Source organism: Saimiri boliviensis, chromosome 4, assembly GCF_048565385.1.
Source record: "Saimiri boliviensis isolate mSaiBol1 chromosome 4, mSaiBol1.pri, whole genome shotgun sequence".
NCBI classification, from domain to species: Eukaryota; Metazoa; Chordata; class Mammalia; order Primates; family Cebidae; genus Saimiri; species Saimiri boliviensis.
In genome coordinates this window covers 42,531,913-42,546,883 of record NC_133452.1, presented here as the reverse complement: position 1 = coordinate 42,546,883, position 14,971 = coordinate 42,531,913, and the positions used below count along the sequence as shown (strand labels likewise).

The 14,971-nt window shown below is 40.4% G+C and overlaps 1 protein-coding gene across 1 annotated transcript in view; it reads left to right on the top strand.

Annotated features, from left to right (window-relative positions):
- The first annotated feature begins 469 nt into the window (after positions 1 to 469).
- The window catches only part of RSPO3 (R-spondin 3), a 76,589-nt gene continuing 62,087 nt past the window's right edge, over positions 470 to 14,971 (top strand). Inside the window, exon 1 of the mRNA XM_003932396.4 lies at positions 470 to 840. Within this exon, the coding sequence (XP_003932445.1) occupies positions 744 to 840 (97 nt within the window). The 5' untranslated portion in view covers positions 470 to 743. The remainder of the gene's footprint in view (positions 841 to 14,971) is intronic.

Here is a 14,971-nt window from a genome sequence, read left to right as displayed (position 1 = left end):
CCGTCCCTCTGCCAAATCGCAACGCCTGTACTTTTCCAGCTCCCTCTTTCCCTCTTGAAATTGAAAGTTATTGAGGTCGCTCAGGGTTGTTGCTCCAGCAGTTTCCTTCCCCGCCCCCGAGCTCCCCCCGCCCCCCACAGCCATCCCCCCTCCCCCTCTCTGCCCTCCTCCCCCTCCCCCCTCCCTGCCCTCCTCCTCCTCCCCTATGGGGTGCTCCCGGGAGCCCAGCCCAACACTGGAGCGTCTCCTGCTCGCGCACGCCAGAAGCAGCTCGGGGTCTCTCAGCCGCACCTTGGCCATGGCCGCAGTGCCGACCGCGCCCGCTCCCCTGCTCTCCCGGGGCTCCCGCCGCTGCAGCCGCAGCTGCCGCAGTTTCTGAGCCCAAGGGGCCGCCGCTGCCGCCGCCGCTCGCCCGGATCCCGCCTGCAGCAGCTGCCGCGCAACATGCTACCTGCGGCCGCCCAGGCGGCTCCTGGAACTCCGGTTCGCGGCGATGCCAGCCACCCCAGCGAAGCCGCCGCAGTTCAGTGCTTGGATAATTTGAAAGTACAATAGTTGGTTTCCCCGTCCACCCTCCCCGCTTCGCTTGCCATCAGCACGCCTATCGGATGTGAGAGGAGAAGTCCCGCTGCTCGGGCACTCTCTATATACGCCTAACACCTACATATACTTTTAAAAACATTAAATATAATTAACAATCAAAAGAAAAAGGAGAAAAGAAAGGGAAGCATTACTGGGTTACTATGCACTTGCGACTGATTTCTTGTTTTTTTATCATTTTGAACTTTATGGAATACATCGGCAGCCAAAACGCCTCCCGGGGAAGGCGCCAGCGAAGAAGTAAGTGCAGGGGTTTTTATGCGTTTGCTCCCTCCCGCCGCGTTCACCTGTCGGGTCTCTTTGCCTGTCCGGAACCGGCTCCCAACGGCGGCGGTCCTCCCGCCCTGCGCCCTGCGCCTCGCAGAGGAGATGCCGGTTCGGGCTCTAGGGGTATGGACGGCGTCTTTCACGCCTGCCAGTCCGCGCCCCTGCCTTCCGCAGCATCTCATCCGGTGCGGGGGACAGGCGGACGCGGCGCTAAGGTGGCTCCCGCCCCCTGGTAAGTTCAGGTTCGCTGGAAAGTTCGGTCCTGGGTTAGACGAGCACCCGGGATTTGTGCTTTCCTTTTGAGGATGGGACAGGGGCACCCAGCCCTAGGCAGTTGGGACGCCCAGACACAGGATGCCTCTGAAAGTGAGTAAATGCCTGGGGAGGCGCGGCCGCGGCACCCTCTCACCTAGCGCCACCGCCTCGCGCGGGGAGACCTCGGCTGGGCCCTTAGGCTGCACTCCTGTAGCCGCGCGCCCGCTACCCGGCCAGGACGCCAGGGAGCCAGCGCCTGCGCGGCCGCATCCCCGACACGCACCAGCGGAGCCAAAGGGCGCGCAAGGCGCTGAGGGTTCGCGTGTCTGCGCTTTGCAGAGCTGCCCGACGTCCCACGCCCGAGGGGTGAAGACAGCAGCACCCCAACTGTGGGAGCGGAGCTGTAGGTGCAGAGTTTCCAGGTTTTCTCTTGGCTGTCACACGTGAGTGTCTGTACCATCTCTGGCCCTTTCAAGTGTGTCCCCTGAGACACACACGTACGGAAGGTGGGGTTTCCCCTAAAGATTTTCTTCCTCGCTGCCCTTAATGCTGTTATTTGGAAGGTTGGCTTGTGATGACTTCTTAAGACAGTGCCCTAGCTGGGGTTAAGCGGACACTACCAAGGCAGCTTCAACCCGGGCTGCTCTGTCTGAAAGGTGGAATCTTCCCGAGATGAAGGGACAGCTGCGAAAGTGTCACCTCTCCTCGGTCCAGGATAGCCTGGCGCGCTCGTTGCTCTAATGTATGTGTTCCTATTGGGAGTCCCTTCGCAGACAGCAGAGAATGGGCCACCCTGGCTCTCGATGGGGGCGCTGGTGGGGAGAGGGAGGAGGAAACCTCTCCTGGAGCTCTCGAGGGCAGGGAGCGATGCTGCTGCTCTAGCCCCCCGCACTTCCGCGGCGTGCAGCCCGCGGCCAGCGGCCCCACCTGATTCTCCAAGGGGATCCGTCTCCCAGCGTCCCGCCCGGGAAGCCTTTCGGGGCAGGCGTCGGAGCAGCGAGGAAGACACAACACAGGCTTGTGTGAGATGGAAATTTAATAATCGCTTCTCTGCTGCTGTTTGTCCCTGCCCTGCCCCTGAGCATGAGGGTCCCCTGAAAGCTCCCTTTGTGTTGCTGGCCTCCGCCAGACAAGGTTTGATTCACCTGAAAATTGCGTTTAAAAAAGGTGGCAGGGCCAGAGCGACAGGGGCCCTGGCCCGGTTTCACCACCTTTAGGTTCGCCTAGCAGGGGGCAGGAGAGCCCAAACTAAATATCTCAGGGCATCCGATTTATTATTCTTGGCCTCCGAATGGTGTGTACTCTGGTAACTCCCCACCCACTCTTTCGTTCAGGCCTGGACGCGGAAGGGGCGGCCTGGGGTTCAGCGGTGTCCTCACGCCTGGAGGTCCCCGCCTCCTCTTCTCCCAGGGTCTGGCCTGGGGAATTGATTCTCGGGCTCCGTGGGCACAGGGAGGCCGGGCTGAAGTGAACTCCACTCTGCTTTCCATCCGCTCCTTCCTTTACCCCAACAGAGGACCCCCGGGCTGGGAGCCACACACTTGTCCAGGCGGGGCAGGGTACTGAGTGTCAGAGGCGTGTCGCTTTGCAGCGTTGGGACCCCTGGTTATGAAGGAAGACACAGGAAGGAAAGCTGGCGGCCCATTTGCTCCCACCTCCCCCAGCGAGGACCACGGCGCAGGAAGCTGTCCCCGGGAGCTGCCTCAGGGCTTGGGGGAGCTGTAGGATGGTGCATCTCTGGGTTAGGCCAGAGAGGAGTCAAAAGGCAAACTGCTTTTCCACTTGCCTTAATCGTCTCAAGGCCAAGTCAAAGGAGACCTCTGTTTAGGTTGCGGGGATGAAAGGGGATGGGTGGAATTGGGTTGCAATTCCAATTATTCTGTGGGAGTGGGACTTGGAGACAGCTCCTGCAGCGATGCTCTTGCTCCGCACTTTTGAGTCTGCGCTTGCAGCTTGGTTCGCTGGTGCAATCCTGGGAGAGGGGCGACCCCTTGCGTCCTCGGAGGAGACAGACTAGACTTTTGGCAGGTGCAGTATGACTTAATGAGGAAGGCGTGGAGGGTAGAGAGGTCCTCTTTAAATGCCCAGAAACTCAAGGTCAAACTGCCTGTGCACAAACTCATATATAGTATTTGTTTGGAAATCTCTGGGGGGAAAAAAAAAACGAATAAAAGGACTCAATTCACAGTTCCTGTTCCTCTAGTAAGGATTAGGAAAAGTTTTTTAAATGAAAACATGTAGTGGTCAAACGTGTTTTCAAGAAAAGCCTGTCTTTCCTAATTTTTTTCTTCAAGAGACAATTAAGTGAATATTTACGGAATCTTCTACCCTGTAGGTAAATAGTTTCAATTTCCTAAACTTAAAATCATCAGTGTAAACACAACAGGTAGAAAATTAAAGTGTTAAAAATTGTTTTAGAAAAATTTTAATGGTCTCTCTTGATTGTTTTGGTAGGAAAGTTTTTTTTTAAACAAGAACATTCATTTGTAGTGTTAAATATTGTCATGTCTAAAGAAGCATGCCTTATCCTCAGGAATAGCAAATAAATCCACAACAGTATTGTCCTGTTTCCCTAAAACAACTGTAATCCCATTTGTCTCTACTCTGATATAAACTAGTGATCCTAGTTATTACACGCTAGTCTTTCTTCTCATAAAAGAAACAATGTTTTAAAACAAGAGTCTTGCACTTTAAAATATCTATTTAGTTATGGGTGAATAAATACACAATACATTTTTATCTATTTGAATTGCTATACAGCTCCTAAAAATGACTCAACCTGTGAATTCCAGATTGTGTGCCAATAACATTAAGAAGCAATTTTTCCATAATGATAGACATAATATGTTAGTGGGGCATCACATTTTTGCTTCCATTAGTCATCTGGGCCCTGAAATAACCACTGAAATGTAGAGGCAGGTACTTTCCATCTTACAAAGAAAAGACCTGAGAAAAAGAGGCTTAGTAACCTACATAATGCCATACATCTATAAAATGGAACTTGTCTCCTGCCATGTATCTCACAGTTATGCACACATTTATTTTATATACTGGTCATAGAGAACATATCAGGTTTGTTAAGTAATAAATTAGATGGTATGCAGACCATCATTTATTCAATAGGTTTAGGGAATAAACTGTTCTCCTTGACTGGAAATGTTTGAACTGATATTATTATTTATTATACAGTGGTGATCAATGTCAAAGAATGAAATACCTAATAATAAAGCTTCCTAAATCAAATATATTATTTGATTATCTAGAAAATGCTGTAGGATTATATTATGCCAGAAGGTTATTGTTGGAAACATCAGATGGCATTTAATATCCTTTTTATTTGATGCCATCTAGTAACTGAGTTTTAATTGTTCAGATTCTAGATAAATACAAGTTTTTAAAAGTCATTATATGCATAATAATTTAAAAGTACCCATTGCACAATCTCTAAAACTTCTCCAGTCCTTCACAAGGAAGTCTAAAGAAAGAGAGAAAAAATACAAAGGAAATAATGTTAACGGTAATAAAATATAAACAGACTATTGGAATGTACTGGGCATTGCTCATGACATTGTTTCAGATGTTGAACCATGCTTTGAAATTATGATACACTCTTTGTGGTTATATTGTGTATCCTTGATAATAACAAGTTAATTGATAAAATAGAAAAAATCTTTAATTCTATTATACATTTTGTAGTATTAATTTCAAATGAAAGTTTTGTTTGGATATTGACTACAATACATCTTTCTCACTTGTCGACATTTGTCATCAATCTACCTTATTTTTGAGAGTAACAGTGTTTTAAAGATGAGACATGAATAGAATTTGCTGAAGAAAGTATATTCTTTGACATGTTGTGTAATAGCTGTATAAATGAAAGCAAATGCAAATTTATACCCAGTAGTGGTAACATGTAAATGCAAGGAAAAACATCTTCATGAATTCAAATTTAAACATTACATTATCAGGATTGTTTCTCAAAATATCCCATGGTGGTACTATTTTAAATCTCTTTATTACTTTAACAGAAGAATTTAACAAGGAAATTAGAAATGGTAATTTAAAAATACTGTCTTTTTAGTCCCAAGTTACTCAAGTAATGAGAATATAAGAATGAGTATGAAACTGATTTAACGTTGTTATTTCAATATTCCTTTAAGCATAAAATATGAAGAGTATTTGAACTTGTAAGTAGATAAGCTTTACTAAAACATTTCTCCATTAAATAATTCCCTGGTATTTAATATTGTACAAATTAGGTCCCCAGAAAGCAATGAATGGAAATTACAATGCGCAGTAAAATTTTATTTTCAAGTTATTATGGGAAAACCCTTGCTACATTGCTACAAAATGAATTTATTAGTCATCTGATAATTTTAGATGATTTGAATCTGGACAGAGATATCCAAATTGCTACTAAATGTCTAAAATATTTTCTAGTTAAATGGTTAATCTTTTTTTAGTTGCAATAATTCCTTTGAATCCTGTGCAATGTTGACAGAGTACTATGTACAGTTGTCAGAGCCCTATGCAGAGTTAAGACCAAAAAACAACTCTGCAACTATAAAAATGAACTATCAAAAAATAAAGCTATTCTTGATATACTGATTTACCAAATTGCATTTCCCCATTATCTCCATCCAAATGTTTTATATTGGACATTGTCTTGATCTCTCGCTTCCTACTTCTTCACTATTCATTCACACATCCCATCCCCACCCCAAAAAATTCTTTCCCAAGTAATGAATTCTTGAAATGCCATCAGAGTGGATATTGTGTTTCACGAAATGTAAGAAAGAACTTTGGTTACCATTAGGAAAACATCATTAAGTTTTGAGAGCATGGTAAGGATCATGCAAGACAGTGTGTTGAAACTATGCGTTTGACTTGTTTAGGACTATTTCTTGTAACAGTGCATTCTGTGATGGGATTTTTTTTTTTTTTTTTGAGAATGAGAATTTGAAAAAATGTTGCATCATAAATTGCGTAGATTTTTTTTTTTTTTTTTTTGGCTTGGCCTTTGATCTTAAGAGAAAACATAGATTGCTTTCTTAATTAGATATTTTTCTCAGGGTTTCACATGATTGAATTATCTTAAATTTATATCTGTTTGACATCTAGCAAATTTGAAATGCTTTGCAACTATACCTTAACAAAATACATGAGGGATAGCATATGCATCTGCAAAAGGTGCTAGCCATCTTTTCCGTTTATCCAATTCTGCCCATCAGGTCTTTCCATTTAGGAATATTATTGGCATTCTGGTTAAAGTAGTCATCCACCAGTACTGAAAAGAAAGGAGTGTTCCATTCTCAAAGATTGTGGGGGTGCTGAGAATGCTAAATATCTAAATGTCATCGATTTCTATGAATCCCATTTTCTGTTATAAAGAATCAGTAACATGGCACTTTTAAGCAAAACACCTGAATTCTTTTCACATTTAAACCGTTAGAATAATTTTCAGATTTTATTTTTAAAAAGCAGGGTTGCAGGTGCCTCTTATCTGATAAGAGCATTTCTGCTTTATTTGTAATCTCGGCAAGGGACCTAGGTGCTCTCTGCTGTAGCTAAAATGTTTTTTGAAATTTTTTAGAGAAAATTCATTGGTACTAAGGAATATGATTGTTCAATAAATAAATATTTAATGACTTTTAACTGTCCTTACGTTTTATGCAAGCATCTAATCTATTCTTCAAAACATCACCTTATTAATGTTTCATCTGACCCTTAGAATTTAATGAACTGCAAATATCATAAGCTTGTGGTAGAGTCTGAGACCTGAGAAGGAAGGCTCCTCAGTGTATGTCGAGAAAAGGTAGAGTGAGAAGTTGAAGACCTGGGTTCTATATCCAGCATTGCTGCTAAAGCCTGAATAACCCAAGAAAGTCCTTTTACTACACCAGGCTGAAGTTCTTCGTCTGCAAAATGAGGAGGTTGATAAAAAACTTAGATCTCAGTGACCCCTATAGTCTCTTCAACATTTAATCTTTTGGTACACAAATATAAGTCACAACTAGGGAGTTAAATAATAACTTACTTGTCTTCTTTCAACTGAATATAACAGCTAAAGCTTAAGGGTACACACAAACATAAACATTCATTTATTAGAAGTAAATTCATCACATACAGGTTAATTGATGAGTAGTAACTGATCAAAGTGGAGAATGAATTAATTGTTATATATCCCATCATCCACATCTTTTATTGTCCAAAAACCATAGTCACAGCAACAATCAGCATACTCAGTCTATAGCAGGGTCCAAGGTCTTGCCCTTATGCTCAGGTTTAGGGAGCTGGCTCCGAATACTGACTCAAGGTTCACTTCAGAGTTTCCCTGGCATGGCGGGTTTTCAGAGGTGGCTGGTGATGATGAGGAAAAGATGATTTACAGTAGTCCAGGTTTAAGAAGATAAGGCCCTATGCTACAACAGTGAATGATTGCACAAGAGAGTATCTATAGCAGATAATTTCTTTTGATCAAACCAGTAGTTCTTGGCAGTTAATTGGATATGAAAGGGAAAGAGATGGAGGCTCATATTTGGCAATGAGCTTTGGAGTATAAAGACTTGGGTCTGGGTGAATGGAAAAATGATGGAGACAAAAAGAAAAAAAAAAGAAAAGTAGGAGAAGCAGGTCTTGTTGGAAATCTGTTTCTCTTTTACGAGGCAGTAGGAAATTTAGAAACTCAAAACTTGAAACACCTGGGATTAGAGTATCAGGGCTGAACACAAGTACTTTAGAGTCAGTCGCATAAAATGATGTTTATTATTATAAAAGTGTGTGCTCTCCTACTGATATGGGGGTGTAAAAAGATGTGTGCTGTGCTGACATTGAGACTGACTCTTCTTGGTAATATCAACATAAGATTAATTACATTAAGGTACCTTGTCTGTTTTAAGTAGTTTAATATATCATTTTCAACTGTGGTTTTTTATGGTTTTTATAATACTCTCTGTGTTACTTAAGAGGATGGTCACTGGTATCATGAGCTATAGTTGTTAGCTGCCAGATCTTGCAGCTGAAAACTGTACTTAGAAGTCTTATTACCTGTGGAACTTTGCCACAGAGCATAAGGAGACCTGAAAAACTATGATAAGAAAAGGCAAGTTTCCATAAGGTGTAAAAATAAAATTTTGAACTATTGAATTTGGTTCCTGTATCTGTTCATAACAGTAAAGTGTTCTACTTTTAAGTAGATTTCTCTACAAAGTGTGCTCTCTTAATATAAGAGAATCTCAGGAAGGGATACGACTTAAAAGAATTCAGTCCTTGAAAGACACACAGTGTGGGGATCACTGCTACAACATCCTCACTGAGTAATTATGGAGCCTCAGTAACAGCCAGCCTCCTAAACTCTCTCCCTTTTTTCTCCTATTTTTAGGGCTTCTGTATCAGAAGCAGTTTATTCTTCTCGTCCTCTTCTGAGCACTTGGCATGGGCATGGGATCAGATCCAGTTACCTTAAAACACCTTTCTAAAGTGAACACACAGTAATGCAATGTGCTATATTCACTCGCAAAAAATGTCCTTAGAAAACTAGCTGGTAAGCATATTTATAATTATACCCCAATACAAAGCACATTCCTGAGAGTAAGTGGTAAAGCAGCCCCCATTTTATAACCACATAATACAAACCACTACCGCACAATATAAAATAACAGAATTTGTGAGCTGCTTATTTTAGAACACTGTTTTCTTAACATATGCTCAATAATTTGGTAAGAAAATGGGCAGTCCTTTCTCATTGTTTTGTTCCCCTATTCTACAAAGAGACTGTAAAGGTAATAACACTGTCATCTCAACAAAGGCTGTCATATAAGCAAAAGAAGTATCAATCACATTTTGCCAACAAGAAATAATATGCCAAAGTATGTGTAAATGCCACATGGCAAACAACAGCTTTTTAGCTCTCAGAGCCCATATATATCTGTATCTATATCTATATCTATCTATCTATATATATATATCTTAATATGCATGTGTACTTATTAAAGTACTATGATAATAATTATTACTCAATAGATCCCATGTTGTAATCACTAGTAAATGCCAGATTCTTTCCTTGATGCTTTTGCAAAAATCATCTCACTTGATCTTCATGCATACCTATAAGGAATGTGCCAACAGTCTCACTTTAGTTGATCACTCAAGGAAGTGGGGTGAACCTCAGATTTCAGTCTATTCTTGACTCCAAAGTCAAGATACTTCTTTGATTCATCACCCCACCTTAACTATTAGGATTGGAGGCAGTCATGGCTGCATTTTCTAAATTCCGCCTCACTTTTTCTTTCTCTTATTTTGTCTTCTTTCCTCCTCCTCTCCTCCTCCTCATTTAACGAACCGTAAGTCTTTTTTTCAAATATTTACTCTAAAGTTTGCTTCTGGTATTCAATACCCTCCTCTACAATGCTTTCTTTTCTTGATCCTTTGTCCTCTCTTTCCTTAAACCTGTCTCATTGATGGCTTTTAAACATCAAAATTTGCTAATTTTTCTTCATTAAAAGCAATAGGATTGCACAGTTTATGTGAAAGACTCTATGATTATTATTTCCATCTACAGTGTGCGTAACCAAGAAAAGATTAATGTATGCATGAGGATGTGCACAAAGTCTATAATTTTGCAGTTAAAAATCAGAATCCGGCTGGGCACAGTGGCTCATGCCTATAATCTCAGGACTTTGGGAGGCAGAGGAGGTAGATCACAAGGTCGAGAGATCGAGATCAACCTGGTCAACATGGTGTAACCCTGTCTCTACTAAAAATACAATAGTTAGCTAGGTGTGGTGGCCCGTGCCTTTAATCCTAGCTGCTGGGGGTGCTGAGGCAGGAGAATCACTTGAACCTGGGAGTCTGAGGTTGCTGTGAACTGAGATGGTACCACTGCACTCCACCCAGCGACAGATTAAGACTCTGTCTCAAAAAAAACAAAAAATTGAATCCTTCTATGTAATTTACAACCACAATAGATATTTTACTGGCTAGTTTTTGTTATCCAGAACAAGTTATCTCTATGGCACTTCATAAAGTCTGTTATTTATATTACTTTTACCATGAGCATTAACAATAACCTCCACTCTGAATTCTTGCTTTATGGGTTTTGGTACAATGATTTTCAGCCCTGAGTTCACATTAGAATCTCCTGGGAATCTTTTAAAAAGATGCTAATGCCCAGACTTCACCCTAGAACAAATGGAACATCTTTGGGGATGGGACCTGAATATCCATATTTTTTAAGTAGTTCTGGTGATTCTTATGTGCAGCCAAGACTAAGAAATAGTGTAAGACCCTGAATGCAAGAATGACTATTGCAGCTAAGCAACCACTGAAAATCATGCCAGTTTTGGGAAGGCTAGATGTGTGTGAAGTGTGATTAGAAATGAGATGGGTGTCATTTGAACAAACAGTAGTGTAAAACATGAAGTAATCTGACATTATGGATCAGTACCCTATTGATCTGTATTGTTGATCGGTCTAGAGTATTGTTAAACTTGTAGCACTGGCTGGTAGAAAATTATCTTAGTCAAAAGAACAGAGAGCAAAATGCACACAGTAGGACACACTAGTGAATGTAACAGATTCTTGCTTCATAGAATAAGAACACAGCTACTAGGAGAGGTACATACCATGGGCGAGTGTGTTTGCTGCTGAGCTATACCGTGCAGAGGAGGGAATACGTTGGACAGTTGTAGAAGATGGGCGTTAGCCATACTCAACTTCTTTTCAAAGCTACTTAATAATAAACTGTTTTAAATTTCTTACTAGATGATTGGTAATGTGCCCTAGAGTCCTTGTTTTTAGGGAAAACTTAATGGTTAGGAAATGCCTAATGAGAAATAAATGTCCTTTTCTTTTATAGTTTCTACAATTCCTGACTCACTTTAGAGACTCGCTTTAGATTGACTACTGGTGACCAGTAAAACTACTATAAATAGCGCAGTTTTAACTCTACCTTAATGGATTCAGTTTTGCAGTGGGTCATTTATTCATGACCTTATCATTTCTACTTCACTCTTAATGTGCTCTTCTTTGGGTAGTTATCTCTATTAAATCTTGTTTATGAGTCTTTTTTAGTCCATGAAGGATTTTCAAATATTGCCATAAACTGGGGAATTCTCCATGTAAAAGTGAGGTGGAAGTCTGGGCTTCCTGACAGACTTAATTCTGCTAGTTAAGGGGGCTCTTTGGGACAATACGGGTTTCAGTGAGTCACTAGGCCAAATCCCAATAACCGCAATTGCCAAAAGTAATTAGACTGAAGAAAGCCAGGCTCTTTGGGAGGAAGGTCATCACAGTGAGCTTTAGCCATTGCTCCATCGTCAGACCTAGTTACTGGTCCCTAAGGATGGGGAGCAATCATAAGTTCCCAGAGAGTAGGAAATATACCAGAAAACAATGCTTTTCCACTCATTTGTTTTCTCAGTAGGTTATTTACCCTAAGCATGCAGGAGATGGAAATACGTCATCCGTATGTGCACAGCTTATGTCATTATCCTCATAAACCACCTTGTCTGCCTGTGTGAATGTACATGCCCACATAGAGAATTCTTGCTTGATCGCTACAAGTTCTCCTCCCTTCCTGAGTAGATAAAAAGAACTCAAGGAATTTAATCTAAGTTCATTTTTAAAAAGGTGTCTGACTAGCATGGAAATGGAAGAAAGGAATTCTTATAAACATCCTTAGGTCAACTTAAATACTACATTATTGAAGTAACATCTGGCAATAAGAAAATGGCAGTACACTGTATCAGGCCAGCAGTTCTAAAATCTCTGGAGCTAGAACAAACTTATGATTTCTTGCATTGAAAACAATTCAGTTTAGAAACATGGTGCTGTAAGTATCTAAGTAGAAATTATCAACAAGTAAGTGCTGCTATAATTTTAAGCTTTTAATAATTTGAGAAATTAAAAGATTGTTAAACCTTTCCCTAAGAAAATATTCAAGTAGCACAAATGTATTCTTGCTCAATAGCCAAAGTAAAAGTTTGCCTTTGAAATCATTGGCTGGGATACCCAGAGAAGATACTCTATCACTTCATATGACGGATCTTTAATTGAACAAAGATACTGTCCTTGTAATGGTAAGTTGCAAATTCAAAGACACTGTCCTTATAATGGTAAGTCTTTATGGTTCAGAATGACTTCAATGTATTCCAATACTCATTTCAACTTAGACTACCAGTTCTCTGTTTAAATATGTGGATGAGTGATACCGATTATTTTAAATCTACAGGCAGGAAGTCAAACTCCTTATCTGGCTAGCTTTGTTTGGCAACTGGAAATCTCCAGGTATCATTTGGCAGGCAAATAAACCCTATCCTTGCACACTGGGCACACCTAATAGTTAAAATGACCTGATTGTCACTATGGCCAATATAGTGGAACAATATGTTTGGTTTTCTTTAGTCTTATACTGACAGCAAGATAACCAAAGAATAGAAGAATCTTAATTTTTGAAACACTTAGCAGCAAAACTTTTCTGTTGTGTTTACTTGTCATGTAGTTTCTGCCATAAAATACAAAAGGTATAAACAAATACTGCTTGGCCACAAACTGAGGACATACTGAGAAGCTACATATTTTTTTCTTATAGAGTTTAATTTTGTTTTTCAATTTATGATGAGTTTTTTTGATCTAGGTCCAAAAAGCCCCTCATCACATGTTTGGTAACAAGGAACAAGGTCCAAACATGTTATCCTTAGCCCCTCTGACTTGAATTTACGCACTCTTATTTCATGCCATCCTCAATACAGCAACTCTCAGCCCCCTCTATAAAGACTGAATATAATTTAAAAGGGACAGCCTGTCTGTTGGATAGCACATTTCTAAGACATCCAGCCAACTTTCCAATTCTTTCCAGAGTTTGATGTAGATCCGAGCTTTTAACATAGATCAGTGGGATTTCTTTGGAGGCCAATTAGGCTTGCAGTATCGCATAGATGCATACTTAGCCTTAGTATAATCAATAACATTTGCTATCATAACCAGCCTGTGTTTTTAAACCTGTGGGCATTGTGTGACCATACTCCAAAGTTTAGTTTCTAATAGAATAAGGAAGAGTTGCAGCAAGAGAAGCTCCAAACCATTTCATGCTATAACTACCATCTTCAGTATCCATGTGGACTTTCCATTGACATTCCAGGAATTCATTTTAAACTGTTTGCCTCTGAGCTTAATATGTACTCTAAGGAGAGCTTACAATCCCAGAAACCTCTTTGTAATAGTTTTTAGCCAAACTACTTAATTCACAAGCTGTTGGGCTGAAGTGCTATAGTTCATCACATAAGAACACATTCAAATTAAAATTGCCAAGATTTTCCAGTGTAGGATATTTTTGTCACCCTTCCTAACTCAAACACTTCCTCATCCACTCTCCAAATTCTAAACTGCTAAGATGAGTTGAACAGTCTTAATTTTAGAATCTTCCAAAGAAAAAATAAAGACACAGACAGCCGAGTTAATTTATGAAACAGTGCTGCATTTATCTTGGCATTTACCTTGGCAGATTTCAGTTCTCCCCAACTAACTCTTATGTTGACTACTTAGCAACTCAGAGGAGGAACAAGTCATCTCTATGTATTAAGCACCCACCTTGAGAACCATTGCACAGAGTAAGTTTGGTGTGTTTCTTCACACTTCTTGTACAAATTTCTTTCCTCATAGATGATTTATTTACTGGGTCTCTGAAACCTAAATAATCCCTTTACTTTAAACCTGAAGCAAATGGAGAGTCATTTTTACAAGAGCAATAAACTAAAGTGGCTGTTCAAATACTTTACTTGAATTACTCTGTGCACTGAAGCACCTTTTTGTTAATGCAAACCCTTCATATTCTAGCAGGAGGACCCCTGAAATCTAGGATTGCTTAAAATTATATAACCAGGAATCTCCCCTCTCCCCCAGCACCAGTCCCCAATCCTGGAAGTATACCAGCAATTTTGCAGGATTCATTCGGACAACTGTTCTGATATAAATATTTATAAAACTCCTTTCCATTAGAGATTAAATGAAGTTTAAGTAACTGTTCCTAAATGATAGATCTTAGTAGTGTTTGCAACAGCAGGTCTGATGCTATCTGATGCATAAATTCTGACATGGTATACTAGAGAAAAGGCTAAAGGAAAAAGAATCAAGAGAGGAATTAGTATGAACTATAGGTAATTTGAACTGCAAAATATTATTTTAAGTTATCACTATACAGATGACTTTTTTTATGTGCACAGGATACAAGGGAAATGAGTTCATTTAAACTGAAAAATAGTAAAAACTGGCTACTGGTGCTTTAATGGCATTAAAAAAGGTGGGGGCAATTATAAATCATATCATCATGCCAGTTCAAATGCAATTCTTGGATAGTTCTCCAAATTCTCATCAAAATGAAGTAACATATCTGAGATCTGATCTGATGTAAGCTCTGGTATCCATATTATTATTCAAGAACTACTAAAAAGGATAACGGCTGAGCTCCAAGCCTTATATCAAATATCATTTATTAAAACAGGGCAGCACCCTAGGCCTCAAGAGTTGAAAGCAAACCAGTGTTCCTTTTCTGAGCTTTCCTGTTTGTACAGCATTTTCAACTGTTTATTATATCCTAGAGGATTACACAGCTAAGCAACTAAAAACCTCAACAACTTCATTGACTGGATTTCAAATTAATACTACAGCATTAATTTGATACTTGACTAGGAAAGGCATATGTCTTTTAGAGTAGTTAATGTTTCCTACTTCCCTTGATGATTTAAGGCCTACATTAAGATATAAAAACCCATGAATCTTAATTTCATTTCTTTGTTGATAAGCCACAATATGAGATTTCTTCTTAATATCTAGAGTTTTTTTCTTCATTACA